The sequence below is a fragment of the Thamnophis elegans genome, chromosome 5 (genome assembly GCF_009769535.1).
Source record: "Thamnophis elegans isolate rThaEle1 chromosome 5, rThaEle1.pri, whole genome shotgun sequence".
Classification (NCBI taxonomy): domain Eukaryota; kingdom Metazoa; phylum Chordata; class Lepidosauria; order Squamata; family Colubridae; genus Thamnophis; species Thamnophis elegans.
The window spans coordinates 92,869,624-92,890,719 of record NC_045545.1 but is presented as its reverse complement, the minus strand read 5'-3'; the positions used below and the strand labels follow the sequence as shown (position 1 = coordinate 92,890,719).

The window sequence follows — 21,096 nt, the reverse complement described above, 5'->3', positions numbered from 1 at the left end:
GCCAGGGCAAGGGGGCGGGCCCACACGCGATTTCCGTTACCGTGTACAGGATATGCTATCAAGGCTTCATAATGACCCCAGCTCTTTCCCTGCTAGTTAGCCGCAGAGGTCGTATTCAGCCGGTTTGCACCGGTTCGTGCGAACCGGTGCAAACCGGCTGAGTACAACCTCTGCAGCTAACTAGCAGGGGAAAGAGCTGAGGTTATTATGAAGCCTTGATAGTATATCCTGCCTTATGGGATGCTAGAGAAGGAATTAAGTTAAGCTATTTGTGCCGCTGATGAGCGGTGGGCACGCACCCCATCTTAGGCGTGCGCTGTGAACGCTGCCCGAGTTGAATGCTAATGCTCCCCGGAGGATCTACAGAAATACAAGTAGGAGTAATCCTTCAGTAGAAGATAATATCTGTAGCTCAAGGTTAAACGGCGGAGTCCTTGGTTTATTTGCCCACCTTAGTAAGATCATCAGTGCTGGTGAAGGGGGGTTTTTACTCCCTCTTGAGATATAGTAGCTTGCTCTACCAATGTTGATGGCGGTGTGGTTTTCTCTTGGATTAACGTATTGTTTTCTGCTTGATTAGAATATAATAACAGAGTTGGAAGGGACCTTGGAGGTCTTCTAGTCCAAACAATAGCAATAGCAGTTAGACATATATACCGCTTCATAGGGCTTTCAGTCCTCTCTAAGCGGTTTACAGAGTCAGCATATCGCCCCCACAGTCTGGGTCCTCATTTCACCCACCTCGGAAGGATGGAAGGCTGAGTCAACCTTGAGCCGGTGAGATTAGAACCGCTGAACTGCAGATAACAGTCAGCTGAAGTGGCCTTCAGTACTGCACTCTAACCACTGCGCCACCTCGGCCCTGCCCAAACCAGAGGACCCTATACTATTTCAGACAAATTGTTGTCCAATCTCTTCTTTAAAACTTCCTTTCCCCCCAAAAAAGAGGGTGAAAATCTGGATGGCCTTATACACTGAATACAGCATTTCTGGCCTCCTGAAACCCTGCTGCCTTCACAAAAATGGATGTGCAGAGAGTTTGCTGGTTTTTGCCCCCCCCCCCCCCCCCAGCCCCCAGGAGCACTCTACAAGCCTCCCAAACCCTATGCACGCCATTTTTTTTGCAAAACATGGGCCTGTTTTTTGCAAAACATGGGCCCATTTTTGCAAAAAGCAGGCCTTTCTTTGCTCGTTTTTGCTTTCCCCCCCCCCAGGCCCCAGGAGCACTTTGCAAGGCTCTCAAACTCTCTTCATGCCCTGTTTTTACATCACCCAGCAAGGCTCAACCAAGCCTGGGACTCAGAACAGCCTACAGAGTTGCCCCCTGCCTGCATGGCCCCATGGGAGTCGGACAACCAATCAGAATCCAAGCTCAAATTCAAAAGCCCAGAGAGGGCGTAAAACCCAGGGCACCCTCAGCATCTCTTCTCCCCCTCCCCACCAGGACCTCAAGCCATGTGATCCTGTCCACCGTCAATCAATCTTCTTTCCAAGCAACTTCCGTGAATCCAGCGTCTTCCCCCCCCCCCCACTTGGAATTGAACCCGGGAGGGACATATTTTCCAACCAAGAGAAAATCAAAATTTATTAAATAAATAGAAACACGGAGCAAAATGGCTTATCAATTCTACAACAGTTGTATGGCTGAGTGTGTGAACCAGTGGTGGGTTTCAAAATTGTTCGAACCTACTCTGTGGGTGTGGCCTCTTTGTGGGAGTGGCTTGATGGCCAGTGACCTGGTGGGAGTGGCTTGCGGCCATGTGTTTTCTTTTTCTTTCTTTTCTTCTTTCCTTTCTTTCTTTCTCTTCTTTCGTTCTTTCTTTCTCCCTCTCTCTCCTCCCTCCTATCTCTCTCTCTCTCTCTCTTTCCTTCATTTTGTCTCTCTGTCCCTTTTTCCTTTTTTCTTTCATCTCTCTCACTTTTTCTTTCTTCCCTTTCTTTCTCTTCTCTTTCTCTCTCTGTGTGAGTCTGTCTCTCTCTCGTTCCTTCCTTTTGTCTCTCTGTCCCTTTTTCCTTTTTTTCTTTCATCTCTCTCTCACTTTTTCTTTCTTCCTTTCTTTCTCTTCTCTTTCTCTCTGTGTGTGAGTCTGTCTCTGTCTCTCTCTCTCTCTCTCTTCCTTCTTTTGTCTCATGTCCCTTTTTCCTTTTTTTCTTTCGTCTCTCATTTTTTCTTCCTTTCTTTCTCTTTCTCATGTATGAGTCTGGTCCTCTCTTCTGTCTCTCTGTCTCTGTCTCTCTTCTCCTCTCTCTCTCTCTCTCTCTCTCTGGTGTGTGGGGTGTGTGTGTGTGTGTGTGTGGTGGGTTTCAAAATTTTTTTGGACCTCTTCTGTATGTGTGGCCTGCTTTTCCGGGTCCACTGGTGGAACCTCTTCTAACCAGTTCGGTAGATTTGATGAACCGGTTCTACCGAACTGGTGCGAACTGGTAGGAACCCACCTCTGATGTGAACGCATGTTACGTGTTTCTGGATCTGTTCTGCCTTGTCATTTTCCCCTTCCAGAATCTGATTTTTGCTTTCTTACTCTTTTTCTGTATTTTTTTTTTGAGGTGGGGGGAGATGTACAATATTTGCTCTTTATCTTTTTATCATTGCATCTTCATTTTTCATGGCCGCCGCAGGTGCAGCTACAGGAGTCTGCTTATGTTAGTTTGATGTTCTCAGAGTAAATAAAATAAAAAATAATCTCACTTACTATTCCTCCCCCCCCTCCCGCCTTGTTTTACCGCTTATCTCAGGGAGAAAATATATTTATTCAAGGAAAGCAAAAGGATTTATGCTGGAAACGGCAGGCTTTGATTCTTGCCTAGGCAAGGCTATCTATTGGCTGTTTCATCAGTTAAAGCCATAACAAAAAACGTTATCTATCAGAGGTGGCCGGATGCTGTGCAAAACTCAGCCTTGAAATTTATTTTTATCTGCATAAGAAGTCTCAAAAGAATTTGCAGCTGGGAACAGAAGCGCAAATTCTGAGCTCGGGTCATCCTTGATGGGAGAAATCAGGTGTGGGAAGTTAAAACCCACCCGTCTGCTAGAAAACTGAAATATCCTGGGAAATATTAAGAAGTCAGAATATTATATTTCCCTGGATGTGAAAAGGGAGAAACATGTTTTTAAAGACAAAGTAACCCCCTGCAGCTTTCTGATTCCCCCCCCCACCTTTGTCAATGAGCCATTAAAGCCTATTCTACATAACAAAGGTAGGATTAGCCTTCTACAGAAACTCACCACATGGCACATGGGGAAAAAATTACATCAGTCAGCAAGACAACCAAACCTGGACTCAAAGCACAGCCTAGAGAGTTGCCCCTGAATGGCCCCTTAGGAGTCTGACAACCAATCAGAATACAAGCTCAAGATAAAAGGCCAGAGAGGGCATAAAACCAGGGACTTTCAGCATCCCACTTTTCTGCTCAGGAGCTGAAGCCACGTGATCCTGTCCACCATTAAAACCATCTTTCCAAGCAGCCTCCATCTGTGGCCACATGACCCATCGTCCCAGCTCAGTTCCATCACACATGCACACGCGCCTTCTACCAGTCAGCTATTGTTTGGGTCTCTGCCACACATGTGCAGGGGGCAGGGCGTATGTGCAGGGTTGCATGCATAGGGTGGCCCATTTTACCTCCCAGGAAGCTGCAGGGAGGCCGCCTAGGCCCAAAACATGGCATGGGGGAACGAGGCATGGCAGCTCCCCTGTGGCCCGTTTTTGCTCCAAGGAGGCTGCAGGGAGGCCTACTAGCCCCAAATGGAGCATGGGAGCGGAGGGGGGGGCTGTCGCATGCATGTGTGTGGGGCGTGGGGATTATGCATTGCATTGCAGGCGTCTTTGGCACAAGACGACAAAAAGGTTAGCCATCACTGGTCTAGTGGTTAAGGCACCAGACTAGCAGCCAGGAGATTGTGAGTTCTAGTTCCGCCTTAGGCATGAAAGCCAGCTGGGTGACTTTAAGCCAGTCACCAGGACACTGGGAGTTCTAGTCCTGCCTATGAGCACGCCCCTGCATGTGCCCCACCCCACACATGCCTGCATGGCCTCCACACACACCACCCTCTGTGCATGCACAGCAGACTCGACAACAGCTGGCCAGTGAAATGTGCACGCTCATGCGCAGCATAGATAGGATAGATAGATAGATATGTAGATAGAGAGAGAGAGAGAGGGATGGATGGATGGATGTTGATGTATATAAATAGATAGATCATATAGATAGATAGATAGATAGATAGATAGATAGATAGATAGATAGATAGATAGATAGATAGATAGATAGAGATGTAGGTAGGTAGGTAGGTAGGTAGGTAGATAGATAGATAGATAGATAGATAGATAGATAGATAGATAGATAGATAGATAGAGTTAGATAGATAGATAGATAGATAGATAGATAGATAGATAGATAGATAAATAGAGATAGATAAATAGATGTGTGAAGATAGATAGATAGATGATAGATAGATAGATAGATAGATAGATAGATAGATAGATAGATAGATAGAGTTAGATAGATAGATAGATAGATAGATAGATAATAGAGATAGATAAATAGATGTGTGAAGATAGATAGATAGATGATAGATAGATAGATAGATAGATAGATAGATAGATAGATAGATAGATAGATGCTAGATAAATAGATGGATGTGGATGTAGATATATAGATAAAATACATACATACATACATACATATATATATATATATGTTTTTTTTATTTGTGCTGATAAATAAATAAAAGGAGACTTTATGTATATACATACATACACACACACATACACATACATACACACATACAGACACACACATACACACACACATATTGTACATAGGATTCAATCCTCCTTCAGGATGGACTAACTAAGCTGTCAGTTCTCCATCATTTGCACACCTATATTTTAAGGTTCTTCTGGAGCATCACTATAATTTGGGAAAGAAGTGGCCTCTGGGAGACCCTACAGCCAATTTCCATCCTAATCTCTCGTGGGGATTGACTCAAATGTTGCTATCAAATCTCAGAATGCAGCCGAGAGCCGGAAGCCCCTTGTTAAACTGGGTGACTTCATGAACCGATGATACAATAGAATTCATTAATTCGCTGTTGTGAAAGGGAAAAAAACCTGCTGTGAAACCTGCTTATTCTACAGCTAATTTTTCTTCTCCTTGGCTCAGCCAATCAGGGAGTTTTTGAGAGAGATGCTTCACATATAATGCAGTGATTATTCAGAGCCAGGTGATAGTAATTGGATGGGTGGCTCTTATCTTGGGGTTGTTGGGTTTGTGTTTGTGTGTGTGAATTGGAATTACTACATAATTTCTGCATGCTATGAGGAATCTGCAGGGAATTATCAATCCGGACAAAAGAGGGGAGGGCAGAGACTTTTGTGGTGAGATTTTTGAAGATCTTCAATATTGAATCATATCTCAGCAAGTGGAATTTTTGGAGCAAAATGCAAACAATTTTTCCAGTTTGGCTTCTGTAAACAGTCCATATTTTTTAAAATTTTATTCTGAGAGCAAAACATAAAGAAATGTTAATTCCTTCTTCCCTCTCTTCTTTCCTTTCGCTTCTTCCTTCCTCTCTCCCTCCCTTGTCTTTCTTTCTCTCTCTGTTTCACTCTTTCTTTGTCCTTTCTTTTACACTTTTTCTTTCTTTCTCTTTTGCTCTTTTTTCTTCTTTTCATTCTTTCCCCTCTTTCCTTCTCCCTCCTCTCTTTCTCCCTCTCTCCCTCCCTTCCCAAAATCTTTTCCTTCCTTCCTTCCTTCCTTTCTCTTCCTTCCTTCCTTTCTTCACTGTCATCACTATCCTCTTCACGCTCCCTTTCTCTTTGTCTTTTCTTTTGCACTTTTTCTCTCTTTCTCTCTTGTTCTTTCTTTCTGTTTCCCTCATTCTTTTCCTCCTATCCCTCCCTTGTCTTTTTTGTCTCCTTCCTTCCCTTCAGTTCTTTCTCCCTCTCTCCCTCCCTTCCCCAAAATCTTTTTCTTTCTTTCCTTTCTTTCTTTCTTCTTTTTCTCCTTCTCTCTCTTTCTCTCTCTGCACTTTTTCTTTCTTTCTCTTTTGCTGTTTCTTTCCCTTTCTCTCATCCTTCTCCTTCCTTCTTCCCTCCCTCCCTCCCTTCTCCAGTTTTTTTTCATATCTCTGAATTTTGCTACAAAGCACTCTTTTGATCCAGAGAGTGCTGAAAAGTTATTGTACTGGGATCGTTTGAAGAAGTATCAGCCTTCTTTAAATTTAATATTTGTAAATTTCATTCTACTAGAAATAAAAAAGTTGAAAGAAACACCTGCATGCAAAAAGGGCTTACCTATTATTTTCCCATTTTGTTTTAATAACAAGAAAAAAAAGAGGAGGAAAAATCATGGTTCAAAAATGGGAAGGTGAATCTGAATCTACCTAAAATTCAAAATTCATCAAACTATAAAAATTATGGATTTGAATACGAAGTGCTAGCAAAAAAAAAGATTTTTTTTTTAAAGAAAGATGGTGTTATCTTGGTTCAACAATCTTGGATTGATTAGATCTGTCCAATTCCTGCTTATAAACTGGCTTTTTATCAGATTGGTCAATATTCTGGGTAAGTGATGAATATAGAATAACAGAGTTGGAAGGGACCCTGAAGGTCTTCTAGTCCAACCCTCTGCTTAGGCAGGAAACCCTATACCACTTCAGACAAATGGATATCCAACATCTTCTTAAAAATGTCCAGTGTTGGAGCATTCACAAACATATATGTATTTTGTATAAGACAAAAGGATTTATTGGAGTTTTTTCTTTTAATGGCTATTGGACAAAATGCAAGCACAACAAATGTAGTCAATGCAATAAATCGGAGACAACTGCAGAAGGTGTTTGAAGAACCTCAAAACTGTGGGTACTTGGTATCCAAAAACATGGTGAATATGTGAAGAATTAATCTTCTCCAAATAAATACGCTAACTCCTAAACAATTTTCCCCTTTCTGTAGCATTTCACAAATGGTGTGTATCTTATACACAAGTGAAGTTACTAAACATTCAAACTGAGCAAGGATTTTTGTGGACACTCTGTATATATAAATGCCAAAATATAATTTAGAAATAGATGGTAAGCATATGGGACCGCAACCACATTCATTATATGATCTCCCCTGCAACGTGAATCCTCTTAAGGACAAAAAATGTTGGGAAAGGTTTTGTTTGCTTAATGGGGCGATCCCTGCATGTCCTAAATATTTACTTACTACACCATGATTACAGAAAGTTTGGGAAACATCGGTTTACATCATATAGACTGAAAAGCCTGTGGCCTCTCTTTTTGGATAATGCCCATGAGTTTTGCTTTAAGGACTTTAAACGTAACATTCTGTTCGAAGAAAAATCCACTCCGGGAGAAAGACGCTGGAAATAAAATGGAGGCAGGCTGCAGGAAAAGACATCTCTGCTTTTTTTGGTAGCCCGAAACTAGTGACAGCAGCATAGTTTCTGGGGTGGCCGACAAAATGGGTGTGGGAATCCCTTCCCCTTCCTAGAAGAATAAAATATTTTGAGGAATATTTTTTTAAAAAGGCAGCATAATTTATTTCCCCAAAGGAAAAAATGAAGAAATGTGGTTTTTAGAAGCCCCTATTTTTTTCTTAATCGCCCACAACAGATGTCAGCACTTGAGATGAAGAGCTGATTGAACGAAGCAGCCAACTATCTAGATGGCTCTATTCATAAGCAAAGCAAATACGGTAGGCAGAAATCCGTTCAAGACAGGAGATTTCGAAACAAAGGCAGACTGGTAGGATTAGAATTAATCCCATGACACACGGGTGTCAAACTCAAGGCCTACAGGGTGCTTAGATCTGGCCCGCGGGGCCACCCTAGAAACAGCAAAGGACCGGTCCGCGGTGCCTCTGCCATTGAAAACGGAGCTCGGGAGTGCCACGTGCAGTCCTCACGAGCTCGGTTTTTGCTGGCAGAGGGTTGCAGGAGGCTGTCGTAGCCAGAAACAGAGTCCAGGAGCTTGTTTTTGCTGGTAGAGCTTTCGGGCCACCACAGGGACCCCTGAGCTGGCCACACACACCCCAACTCAATTACCTCCAATAGACCGATCAGATCCCACAGACTAGGCCTCCTCCGAATTCCATCCGCCGGCCAATGTCGACTGGCGACTACCCGGAGGAGAGCCTTCTCTGTGGCTGCTCTGACCCTCTGGAACGAGCTCCCCGTGGAGATTCGAACCCTCACCACCCTCCAGGCCTTCCGCAAAGCCCTTAAAACCTGGCTATTCCGACAGGCCTGGGGCTAAAAAGCTTCTGCCCCCCTTCTCGAATGGTATGGTTGTTGTGTGTTTTTAAATTGTGTACTGTTATGTTTGTTTGTTTGTTTTTCTTTTTTCTTTTACTCCCTGTCTGTACCCCTTCCTGATTGAACTGTGAGCCGCCCTGAGTCCCCTTCGGGGAAAAGGGCGGCATATAAATGAAATCAATCAATCAATCAATCAATCAAACTCCCCCAAAGTCAAACACACCCCTGATGTGGTCCTCAATGAAATCGAGTTTGACAACCCTTTTTAAAGTATAAAGATTCCCCTCGCACATATGTGCTAGTCGTTCCCGACTCTTGGGGGCGGTGCTCATCTCCGTTTCAAAGCCGAAGAGCCAGCGCTGTCCGAAGACGTCTCCGTGGTCATGTGGCTGGCATGACTCAATGCTGCGCGGAACGCTGTTCCTTTCCCACCAAAGGTGGTCCCTATTTTTCTACTTGCACCGTCACATGCTTTTTACATGCTCATTTTACATGCTCAGTCTTAGCCACCGAGCCACCATCCCTACATTGAGCAAATTAAATACCCAGACACGATGCTTATTAAATACACTATGAAACCTATTTAATAGAAAATCATTCAATTAAAAAAAAAAAGAATGGAGATGGAGAACTCGGAGCAGGAAACAGAAGAGAAGAGAGTAAAAGAGGGCTTCACTGAAGAACAAGAATAGAAGAAAAGGAACTAAAATAAAAAAATAATAATAACTAGGTGGTTTTATTAGGGTAAAAGAGATGAAAAAGGGGAATCGTGAAAGGATAATTTGGTATAACTTTGAAGGGGCGATGAATGACATCGTTTAGATCACAAGAAGAGGAACAGTGTAAGATGGAAAATAGGAGAAGAGAATCGTAGAGGTGAAATTGGAAATAGAACAATGATGTGAAATGGATTGTGTATAAAAGAGGATGCCAAAGGGGGGAACCCGGACAAGGCTTTGTTCATCAATATGTTGTTTGTATTTTTAAAAAAACAATAACAATTTTAATAAAATAAAGAAATGGTGTAGGAGCTGCTGCTTGGGGAGGGGAGGCGAGTTGGACTAGAGCAGTGTTTCTCAACCTTGGCCACTTGAAGCTGTCTGGACTTCAACTCCCAGAATTCCCCAGCCAGCGAATCAACCTTGGCCACTTGAAGCTGTCTGGACTTCAACTCCCAGAATTCCCCAGCCAGCGAATCAACCTTGGCCACTTGAAGCTGTCTGGACTTCAACTCCCAGCATTCACTGGCTGGGGAATTCTGGGAGTTGAAGTCCAGACAGCTTCAAGTGGCCAAGGTTGAGAAACACTGGACTAGAGGACCTCCAAGGTCCCTTCCAACTCTGTTCATCCGTTCTCTCAGGCTTGGGGAGGGGAGGCGAGTTGGACTAGAGCAGTGTTTCTCAACCTTGGCCACTTGAAGATGTCTGGACTTCAACTCCCAGAATTCCCCAGCCAGCGAATCAACCTTGGCCACTTGAAGCTGTCTGGACTTCAACTCCCAGAATTCCCCAGCCAGCATTCGCTGGCTGGGGAATTCTGGGAGTTGAAGTCCAGACAGCTTCAAGTGGCCAAGGTTGAGAAACACTGGACTAGAGGACCTCCAAGGTCCCTTTCAACTCTGTTCATCCGTTCTCTCAGGCGTCGCCCTTTTAAGAAGCGCTCGCCCCCTTCGCCCACCCACCCACCCACCCTTCCCTCCCTCCCTCCCTCCCTCCCTCCCTTTTCAACCGAGGAAGAGTTTGCGAGCGGAGCGCTTTCCCCAAAGCTTCCCCGGCAGCTGTTTGTAGCGGAGCGCAGCCGGGGCTGTTTTTCCCTGGGAAGGCAGCTAAGGAGGGCCAAGGCAGCCTCTCCTCCGGCTCTTCCACCCCCCACCCCTCCACTTCTCTTCCCCATCAGCCGAGCGATGGCGGCGGCTCTTTCGGGCGCTGCTCGGTGAAAATCCGCGCCCGGAGCCAGCGGCGGCTCGGTCCCCACGACCGAACGAGCCAAGATGGGATGTTGCACCGGGCGCTGCACTTTGATCTTCCTCTGCACTTTACAGCTGGTAAGCATTTTTTTTTGGGGGGGGGGAGCTGAGCGTCTATCCGGGCAGGGAATCGGATGCTCCTGGGGCAGCGCGTTCCGCAGGCTGCAGCGGGACTAACACTTCCCATCCTCTTGGGAATCTGGGATTCGAACCCGCGCCCAGAGAGGGCTGTCTTATAGGGTCGGGAAAGGCTCTTCTCCCCTCTTTTGTCGCCGAGTTGTGCCCGCCGTGACTTTTTTGTGTTTTTGGGGGGGCGGGTGGGGGGGTTCACACGACATCCTTGAAAGGGGCTACTCGAGTGCCCTTGGCCATTGGTCCTTAAACGAGTCTTGGGTGGCAGGGAGGGGAGCTGGGTTCGCATCGCGCCCGAATTCTCCCCCCCCCCCGACTTAATCGCGCTTAATATGAATCCGAAGTTCAGCGTATCGTGCGAACGCGGCCGGAAGCGTGTGCGGTGCCAATAGGAGCGCTGGAAGGGGAAGCCCAGGTGGGGGTTTGACTTCTTCTGCCCTGCTGAGTTTTGGGCGCCTTAGAGACACCCCAACACGCATTTCGGATGTCCCAAAGGTAGATTTTTTTTCAACTGGACTTTCTTGGTTTTCTTTCTTTTCTTTTGAAAAGAAGCTTCTTGGATGAGAAGTGAAACGTCTTCAAAAGAAAAAGAAAGAAAGTATAGTTGCCTCCTGAAAAAAATTGCACCTTTGGGTGAAAAAAGGCAACTTTGGGACAATCATGACCTGGAGGACTGAGAATCTCTACAGAGACATTTTATTTATTGATTTATTATTAGTTTGTCATTAGTTTGCCATATGTGTATATTATGGATGCATCAATCCTATTTTTTTTAAATATGACCGGTCCCTGAGACTTGGGATGGGGGGTCCCACTTTTTCTCTCTATTCCGTGAATGAAAGAAATTAAAATTGAAAACCAACTCCCTAAATTCCTTGAAATTGGCTTGCGCATCCAAAAGTGATCCAAAAAACCCCGAACCCCTTGAGGATAATCTTAAAAAAAAAAAAAAACCCACCGATGTTAATGTTCCAATTTTGCTAAAGGAAACAGATGGAAATCAAATGGATTGAACTGTTCACCAGCTGTGGGTTTTCCTTTGTGGGGGGGGAGGGGGGGACACTGTGGAAGTGAACTGTGGAATAGCCATTCACCCACAGACTGGGGGGTGCTGCAATCTCGGGGTACGCAACTTTGCCTTGGAAAGGAGTTGCGTGGCTAAGAAATATTTCAAGTGGAATTGTCTTTTTAAGGGTTTTCAAGCTATTGATTTACAACAGTTCATTTAGTGATTGTCCGAAGTTACAACAGCACTGGAAAAACCGACTTATGACAGTTTTTCACACTTACGACCATTGGGGAACCCCACCGTCACCCCGAACAAAATTCAGACGCTTGTCAGCTGACTCGTATTTATGACGGTCGCGAGGGTCTTTTGCGACCTCCTGGCAAGAAAAGTCCATGGGGAAATTCACTTAACAACCGTGTATTGCTAACTTAGCAACTGCAGTGACTCGCTTAACAACCGTGGCGAGAAAGGTCATCAAACGGGGAGAAACTCGCTTCCGTGTCCCGCTTAGCAACAGTAGCTTGGGGTTGAACGGTGGCCGTTAAGTCCCTTGTGGCCCGTAAAGGACTTTTGAGGTTCCTTTTCCAGATCAGCAAAATAATCGCCTCCAAAAAGCAGGTTCCTTGCACCGCCAATCTTTTTTTCCCCAGTTTATTTTGTAAGGTTGGAAAGGGGAGATTCCTTCACAGTGGATGCCAATTCATAGTTTGTCCAGATGGATTAAAAAAGGGGATTTTGTGGCTTGCAAACAAACACCCCGGTGTGTTTATGTCTCCCACGCAATCCGATGTGGACTTAGACCGAGTCAATCATGGTTTTCTCTGCCAACCGAAGGCCGGTTCTGAAATTCTGGCATTGCATTTTCCATTCTTGGGTCTTTCCTGTTTCATTATTTTTTTTTAAAAAAATGGGTTAATGAGTGGGGGTGGGGGTGGAAATACCCCTCAACCCTACCAGTAGAGCTCGTAAACACCCTTTGGAAACTTTCAAAAAGGGATCAACTTCTTCTTCTCCCTAGATTCCAGCTGTGGCCAAAATATTCCAGCCACCTTTTCCTTTCGGGCTCATTTGGCATTCGCAGCCAGTAGCTCCAAGGAGGATAATTTGGACTCTCCATTGTTAGGGACAAAGCTTTGTGCTTCTGGTGCACAAATCAGAATCAATTGATTGCAGGCAAATGAATACCCTGGAAGAAAGCAAGAGCAAGACAGACAAAGGGCAGCAAGTTGCCAAATTTGTTCCCAAACCGTTTTCTTTTTTGCAAATACATAGAGCCCAACCAAATCATTGCTTAGTTTTTGTTTTCTAACTATCTTATTGTTATTACATAAATGGGGATATTTTGGAAGTGTTTAAAGGTTTTTTCAAGTAAAGAAAACCTCTTTCTTTCTTTCTCTCTCTCTTTCTCTCTCTCTCTTCTTTTTCTTTCTCTTTCTCTCTTTCTCCTCTCTTCTCTCGCTTTCTCTCTCTCCTTTCTCTCTCTTCCTTCCTCTTTTATTTTTCTCTCTCTCTCTTCCTGCCTTTTTTCTCTTTCTCTCTTTTTCTCCCCTCCTCTTCTCTCTTCTCTCACTTTCTCTCTCTCTCCTTTCTCTCTCTTTCTGTTTCTTTCTCCTTCTCCTCTGGTTTTCCCTCTCTCTCCTCTCTTTCCCCCTCTTCCTCCCTTTCTCTCTCTCTCTTCCTCTTCCTCTCTCTTTTAATTTCTCTTTCTCTCTCTCTTCCTCCCTTTCTCTTTCTCTTCCTCTTCCTCTCTCTTTTAATTTCTCTTTCTCTCTCTCTTCCTCCCTTTCTCTTTCTCTTCCTCTTCCTCTCTCTTTTAATTTCTCTTTCTCTCTCTCTTCCTCCCTTTCTCTCTCTCTTCCTCTTCCTCTCTCTTTTAATTTCTCTTTCTCTCTCTCTTCCTCCCTTTCTCTTTCTCTCTTTCTCTGTCTCCTCTTCTCTCGCTTTCTCTCTCCTTTCTCTTTCTCTGTTTCTTTCTTCCTCTCCTCTGTCTTTCCCTCTTTCTCTTTTGCTGCTTCTCTCTCTCTCTCTCTCACTCACTCACTCACCCCCATGCTCAGGGAGGAGCGAGAAATACAAATCTGTTCCCCTTTTGTCTTGGAAAAGGACAGGCTTAGTTATTCAGCTCGATTGGATTTTTTTTACAAAAAAAATCTTTGGGGTTTTGTGTTTTCAAACAGGGCGGTCCTTTTTTCTGTCAATGCCCTGTGAAATGTTGGACTTTCATTTGCATTCCCGGGGAATAGCTAAAATGGGATTTTGCCAAGGGTCATAATTTATCCTGAGTAATGTATAAAACTCCATTGAGTGTGCTATTTTTTTTTGTTTGCTGCTCGATTGTACAACGTGCGCTTGGCCAAACGCCTGGGATCTCGGCCAGCTAGAAACAAACAACTTAAACACACACATCTCTCTCTCTCACACACGCACAGAAAAATGCACACACAACATTAGGGATTGGAAACGCAGGGCAGTGGATGCTGGTCTGAAGAGGGTCTGGAATGGCAGATTTCTGCAAAAAAAAAGAGGCGTTTTTCTTACTTGGTGATCAGGGAGGAACAAAGATTTGGCTGTTTTTCAATTGTAGTGGAGGCTGGTGGCTGAGGGTCTCTTCCCTCTGTCCATTTCTGGTGGGAATCAGGATCGTTCCCTTTTTAAAAGGGCAACGTCTGCTCGCCTTTCTTTGGGAAAATCTCTCAACCCAAAAAGTGGAGGCGGGGAAAAAATAGGAAACTTTGATTTTGGGTTTTGCCGATTAGGTAGATTTGTGGTTATAGAAACAGCCGGTAATACAAGGTAGTCCTCAACGTACGACCACAATAGAATCCAAAATTTTATTTCATTTGAGTTTATTTATCGTATTTTTCGGACTATAAGATGCACCGGTATATAAGACGCACCAAAATTCCAAAGAGATAAGTCAGGAAAAAAAGTTTTTGTCTTCCCCGGCCCCCAGGAGCACTCTGCAGGGCTCGGGGAAGGCAAAATGACCCCCGTTTTTCACCAAAATGGGGGAAAATTTCCCTTCCCCCAGCTCTGCTGAGCCTGCAGAGTGCTTCTGGGGGGTGGGAGAAGGCAAAAACACTCCGGTTTTTGCCCATTTTTCACAAAAATGGGATGCGAGGTGGGGCTTCGGGAGGCCAGAAATGACTGTATTTGGTATATAAGACGCACCAACATTTCCATGCTCTTTTAGGGGGAAAAGGTGCATCTTATATTCTGAAAAATACGATAAGTTTGTACAGGGTAGTCTACAGTTGAGTCCAAGCTTTCTGTGGCTAAGTGAGACATTTATTAAATGAGGGGTTTTTGCCCCATTTAACGACCTTTCTTACCACAGTTGTTAAGCGAATGACCGCAGTTGTTAAGTTAGAAACACGGCTATTAAGTGAGTCTGATTTCCCCATTGACTTGGCTCGTCAGAAGGTCACAAAAGGGACAGTGCCACCGTCATAAATATGAGTCAGTTGCCGAGCGTCCGAGTTTTGATCACGCAGGCTGTGAGGAATGCTGCAATGGTCGTAAGTGTGCAAAACAGTCATAAGTCACTTTCTCTAGTGCTGTTGTAACTTTGAGCAGTGACTCAATGAATGGTTGTAAGTAGGGCAATGCCTGTAGAAGAAAAAGTCCCAATTGCCTTTTTCCCATCAATTGAAGATCAATAGTATAACAAGGAAGATAATAGCCACAGAAGTACAGATAACCTCAAGTCATTGGTTTAATTTTGTTTTACAAGAAGAGAAGAAAGCGAGATAAAGGACATTATTGGGTGGATTAAACATAAAAAATAAAGGTTCCCCTCACACATATGTGCTAGTCGTTCCCGACTCTAGGGGGAGGTGCTCATCTCCGTTCCAAAGCCAAAGACGTCTCCGTGGTCATGTGGCCAGCATGACTAAACGCCGAAGGCGCACGGAACGCTGTTACCTTCCCACCAAAGGTGGTTCCTATTTTCCTACTTGCATTTTTTACGTGCTTTCGAACTGCTAGGTTGGCAGAAGCTGGGACAAGTCACGGGAGCTCACTCTGTTACACGGTGCTAGGAATTCGAACTGCTGATCGTTCTGATCGACAAGCTCAGCATCTTAGCCACTGAGCCACCTATATTCGGTGCATTACCTAGCGATAAAGGCTTTAGAGACTTGCTACGAGCCACAAAACCCTACCAAGATCTAATATAAGTTAGACAATGACCATCACCTTCCACGTCAAACTGTACAATAATTTTATATGCTTGTCCAGTTACTAAAGGACTTATTAAGAGGTGAGGTGGTGCAGTGGTTAGAAAGCTAATTCTGCTGACTGCCAGCAGTTTAGAAGTTTGAGTCTCACCAGCTCAAGGTTGACTCAGCCTTCCATCCTTCCAAGGTCGGTAAAATGAGGACCCAGATGGTTGGGGGGGGGGGTCATCTCTGTAAACCGCTTAGAGAAGAGGGGTGGAAAGCACTGTGAAGCGGTATATACGTCTAAGTGCTACTGCTGTGGCTACTGTAAATTGAGGATTACCTGTAACTTCAAAACCGGAGACTTTTAAGAAAGGACGTAAGTGAATTTTCATCTGCATTTAAAATCCGAGGAAAAGAAGGAATTGTAAACCGTATAAAGGTGGGGAGAAGGGAAAGAGGTTACAGGTATGGTTCTAAATCCATATTTTGTCCAAGTCTGCTTTGCTGAATAAGCTACAATGGGCTGAGTTTATGTACGGTAAATAAATATACTAAGCAGGGGTGAAATTCAGCAGAATCTAACAGGTTCTGGAGAACCGGTAGTGGAAATTTTGAGTAGTTCGGAGAACCAGCAAATACCACTTCTGGCTGGCCTCACAGTGGAAATGGAGATTTTGCAATATCCTTCCCCCAGGAATGGGGATTTTGCAATATCCTTCTACCAGGAGTGAGATGGGAATGGAGATTTTGCAATATCCTTCTCCTAGGAGTGAGATGGGAATGGAGATTTTGCAATATCCTTCCCCCAGGAGTGGGGAGGGAATGGGGATTTTGCAATATCCTTCTACAAGGAGTGAGATGGGAATGGAGATTTTGCAATATCCTTCCCCCAGAAGTGGGGAGAGAATGGAGTTTTTGCAGTATCCTTCCCCCAGGAGTGGGGAGGGAATGGAGATTTTGCAGTATCCTTCCCCCAGAAGTGGGGAGGGAATGGAGATTTTGCAATATCCTTCCCCTGGAGTGGGAAGGGAATGGAGATTTTGCAGTATCCTTCCCCTGGAGTAGGAAGGGAATGGAGATTTTGCAATATCCTTCCCCTGGAGTGGGAAGGGAATGGAGATTTTGCAATATCCTTCCCCTGGAGTGGGAAGGGAATGGAGATTTTGCAATATCCTTCCCCTGGAGTGGGAAGGGAATGGAGATTTTGCAATATCCTTCCCCTGGAGTGGGAAGGGAATGGAGATTTTGCAGTATCCTTCCCCCAGGAATGGGGAGGGAATGGGGATTTTGCAATATTCTTCTACCAGGAATGAGATGAGAATGGAGATTTTACAGTATCCTTCCCCTGCCACGCCCACGGAACCAGCAGTAAAAATAAATGTGAATTTCACCACTGATACTAAGCCTTTTAAAAAATAACCCCCCACCCACCCACCCAAATCCATAGTGACTGGGTGGATCCTAATCAAAATCAAACTAATCCTATCTTGGCTTGATGTCAGGTGTCGAATATTGCTGGCAGAGGGGTGTGTTGGCTTAAACGCAAATGCATTTTATTAAAGAAACACGCCTTTTAGACTAATAACTGTTCGCTCCAAGAAGAATGACGGATCCCTCTACATTTCCCATTGCAGAAAATGAGGCTTGAACGATTTCAAAAAAAGAGAAGAGAAGAAAGAAAACAGGGGCATTGTTTCGTGTTCGTGTTATAGTTGCCCTTTGTCCCCTAATAGCTATAACTCCATCATTTGATTTAATGCTCTGAGATGATTCCCCCCCCCTCTTTTTCCCAATCCCCCAGTAATTGTTGTAGCAGGTTGTGGTGATTTTTTTTTTTTTTTGACAAGCGTGAAAGATCCTTGGTATCCAAGATACTAGACAAAGAACTTCAGGAATGCTTTTTCCTTTTTAAAAAAAAATGGAAAAAGAAGAAAAATGTCTATGTATATTGGGAGCAGAGCGAATCATTTTGAAACATGAGTCTGCCTCTCTTTCTGAAGCAGCCCTTGGTATAGAAATCTGGTCCCTCGCTTTGTCTAAATGGGAAAAAAAGACCCCCCCAAAACTCTAGTCTAATGAAAGAGCGGGACGCGGTGGCTAAGATGCTGAGCTTGTCGATTAGACAGGTCGGCAGTTCGGCGTTTCGAATCCCTAGCGCCGCATAACGGAGTGAGCTCCCGTTACTTGTCCCAGCTTCTGCCAACCTAGCAGTTCGAAAGCAGGTAAAAATGCAAGTAGAAAAATAGGAACCACATTTGGTGGGGAGAGAACAGTGTTCCGTGCGCCTTCGGCATTTATTCATGCCGGCCACAAGACCAGGGAGACATCTTCGGACAGCGCTGGCTCTTTGGCTTTGAAACAGAGATGAACACCACCACCCCTAGAGTTGGGAACAACTAGCACATATGTGTGAGGGGAACCTTTAACTTTAGTCTAATGAAAAGAAGGACTAGGGGAGACATGATAGCAGTCTTCCAATATCTCAGGGGCTGCCACAAAGAAGAGGGAGTCAAGCTGTTCTCCAAGGCACCTGAGGGTAGAACAAGAAGCAATGGGTGGAAACTAATCAAGGAGAGAAGCAACTTAGAACCGAGGAGAACTTTCCTGACAATTAGAACAATTAATCAGTGGAACAACTTGCCTCCAGAGGTTGTGAATGCTCCAACACTGGAAGTTTTTAAGAAGATGTTGGATAACCATTTGTCTGAAATGGTATTGGGTTTCCTGCCTAAGCAAGGGGTTGGACTAGAAGACCTCCAAAATCCCTTCCAACTCTGTTATTCTATCCTATCCTATTCTTCATTTTCTGTTCTGTTCTATTCTATCTCTATTTCTTCTTCTATTCTATTCTTCTTCTTCTTCTATTCTATTCTAATTCTGTTCTATTCTATCTCTACTTCTTATTCGATCTCTATTTCTTATTCTATTTCTTATTCTATTTCTTATTCTATTTCTTATTCTATTTCTTATTCTATTTCTTATTCTATTCTATTCTATTCTATTCTATCTCTACTTCTCAATACAATAATACAATAGCAGAGTTGGAAGGGGCTTTGGAGGTCTTCCAGTCCAACCCTCCCTTATTCTATTCTATTCTAACATTTGACTGAAGTGGTGTAGGGTTTCCTGCCTAGTCAGGGGGTTGGACTAGAAGACCTCCAAGATCCCTTCCAACTCTGTTATTCTATATTCTATTCTCCAAAGCACCTGAAGGCAGGACACGAAGCAATGGGTAGAAACTAATCAAGGAGAGAAGGAACCTAGAACTAAGGAGGAATTTCCTGACAGTTAGAACAATTCATCAGTGGGACAGCTTGCTTTTGGAAGATGCGAATGCCCCAACACTGGAAGTTTTTATATAAGAGATTGGACAACCATTTGTCTTCAATGGCACAGGGTTTCCTGCCTGAGCAGGGGGTTGGACTAGAAGATCTCTTAATTTCCCATTCCAACTGTGTTATTTGGTTATTCTAAATAATTTGCTCAACGCCTGGGTCTGAATGTTTCTCCTTTCCACTACTCCTAATCTTCCAAGCGAGATCATAAGCATTTGGCCCGCTCCCAGGGAGTTCCTGGCTAAAGTTTTGACATCCCCCCCCCTTACCCTGAAGCAATGGGTGGAAACTAATAGAGGAGAGAAGCAACCTAGAACTAAGGAGAAATTTCCTGACAGTTGGAACAATTCATCAGAGGAACAAAAATTGTCTCTAGAAGTTGCGAATGCCCCAACACTGGAAGTTTTTAATAAGAGATTGGACAACCATTTGTCTTCAATGGCACAGGGTTTCCTGCCTGAGCAGGGGGTTGGACTAGAAGACCTCTTAAGTTCCCCTTCCAACTGTGTTATTTGGTTATTCTAAATAATTTGCTCAACGCCTGGGTCTGAATGTTTCTCCTTTCCACCACTCCCAATCTTCCAAGCGAGATCATAAGCATTTGGCCCGCTCCCAGACCCAGGGAGTTCCTGGCTAAAGTTTTGACATCCCCCCCGTTACCCCGGGGCTTGGCCTGCAGCCTTCTCCAACTTGTTCTCCATCCAGATGTACTCCACTCAGGAATACTGTAATTGTGCAGATCGAGCCCATCTGGAGGCCACCTGGTTGGAGATGTTTGACCCTGTCTGTTGTTTCCAGCCCCGCCAGCAATTATGTGTCACCGTGTCAGGATGACAATAAAGTGTTGTGAGTGTGACCCCCAACAATGATTGATTTGAGAAGGGGAAAGTTGCTCCGTTCCAAGCACATTCATAGATTACAGTGAGGGTGAGAGTTCTTTGTTTGCCACCATATTTATCACGCGTTGAGTACTTCCAAGGCTGGTGTCAAAGAGAAGAAGGGTGTTTTTGTGTGTCAACGTATTCTAGGAAATAGAAGACAAAATAGAACAGGAGAGAACTAAATTCTGTAATCACGTGACTGCCGTTTTCCAATGGTTTCACCCAAACCCAGCACTTATTAATGACTGCGACATTTTCATAACAATTATGGATTCACTTAATGACCGTAGTGATTTGCTTAATGAGCACCACAAAAAAAAGGTAGTAAAATCGAATCGGTCATGTGTCCGACTCATTTTACAAAGGTCATGGCTTCTGACCACGATGAGCAGGATCCATTCCAGTCGTAAATCAAGGACCATCTCAGATCACACAGATTGGGCTTCCTCCGGGTACTGTCAACCGGGCAATGCCGGTTGGCGACTACTTGGGGGAAGTCTTTCTCTGTAGCTGCTCCGACCCTGTGGAGTGATCTCCCCGCAGAGATCCGGACCCTTCCCACTCTCTCGGCCTTCCATAAGGCCACTAAAACCTGGCTGTTCTGGCAGGCCTGGGGCTGTTGACCCCAAAATATGGTCCAGCCCCACTTGGAATGGAGTGCATGGTGTGTTTTTAAATCTATCTTTTCTTTCTTCTATTCTTTTTGATTTATTGTATTGTTAGCCGCCCGGAGTCCTTCGGGATTGGGCGGCATACAAATGCTATTAAACTTTGAAACTTTGAACTCATGGTGCAGTGAATCTTGAATATCATGGCCCCATTTTCCGGAGTGATTTTGGATACATTGGACAAGCTTGCTATTCGGACTTCGTCCTCATTTAACAGACTAAGGGTCCGTTAAATCAAGACTTTATCACAAGTTATTTCAACTGGGATGCATGGCAAACGTTTGGATTTAATGGACTTTTGGATTTCAGAAGCATCCTCTACCCCACCCGCAAATGGGCCATTAATCTGATGTTTTACTTGAACTATAGCAGTACAGTTTCTCATTTTTCGATATTTGCTGGCTGTTCAAGATGGACTGTTTGCTAACTACCACTATTCAAAGTCCAGCCTGCAGTCCAAATACATTAAATCATTTCTCAGCAAACAGTGCAAAACATTTGCAAGCTTATATTTCCCAAGGCACAAGCACTCAGATAAGTAGATTGATGATAGTGTAAGACGTTCGTATGGAAGAATTCCTGCTATGTATTAAACATGACCTCTGGGTATGACAACCAATATTCATTATATCTATTTATTGTCTGTCTGTCTGTCCATCTGTCCATCCAGTGGTGGG

At 44.3% G+C, this 21,096-nt stretch overlaps 1 protein-coding gene across 1 annotated transcript in view; it reads left to right on the top strand.

The window, feature by feature from the left end:
• Positions 1 to 9,978: 9,978 nt before the first annotated feature.
• The window catches only part of NKAIN4 (sodium/potassium transporting ATPase interacting 4), a 114,817-nt gene continuing 103,699 nt past the window's right edge, over positions 9,979 to 21,096 (top strand). The window contains exon 1 of the mRNA XM_032218124.1: positions 9,979 to 10,309. Coding sequence (XP_032074015.1) covers positions 10,256 to 10,309 — 54 coding nt within the window. The 5' untranslated portion in view covers positions 9,979 to 10,255. The remainder of the gene's footprint in view (positions 10,310 to 21,096) is intronic.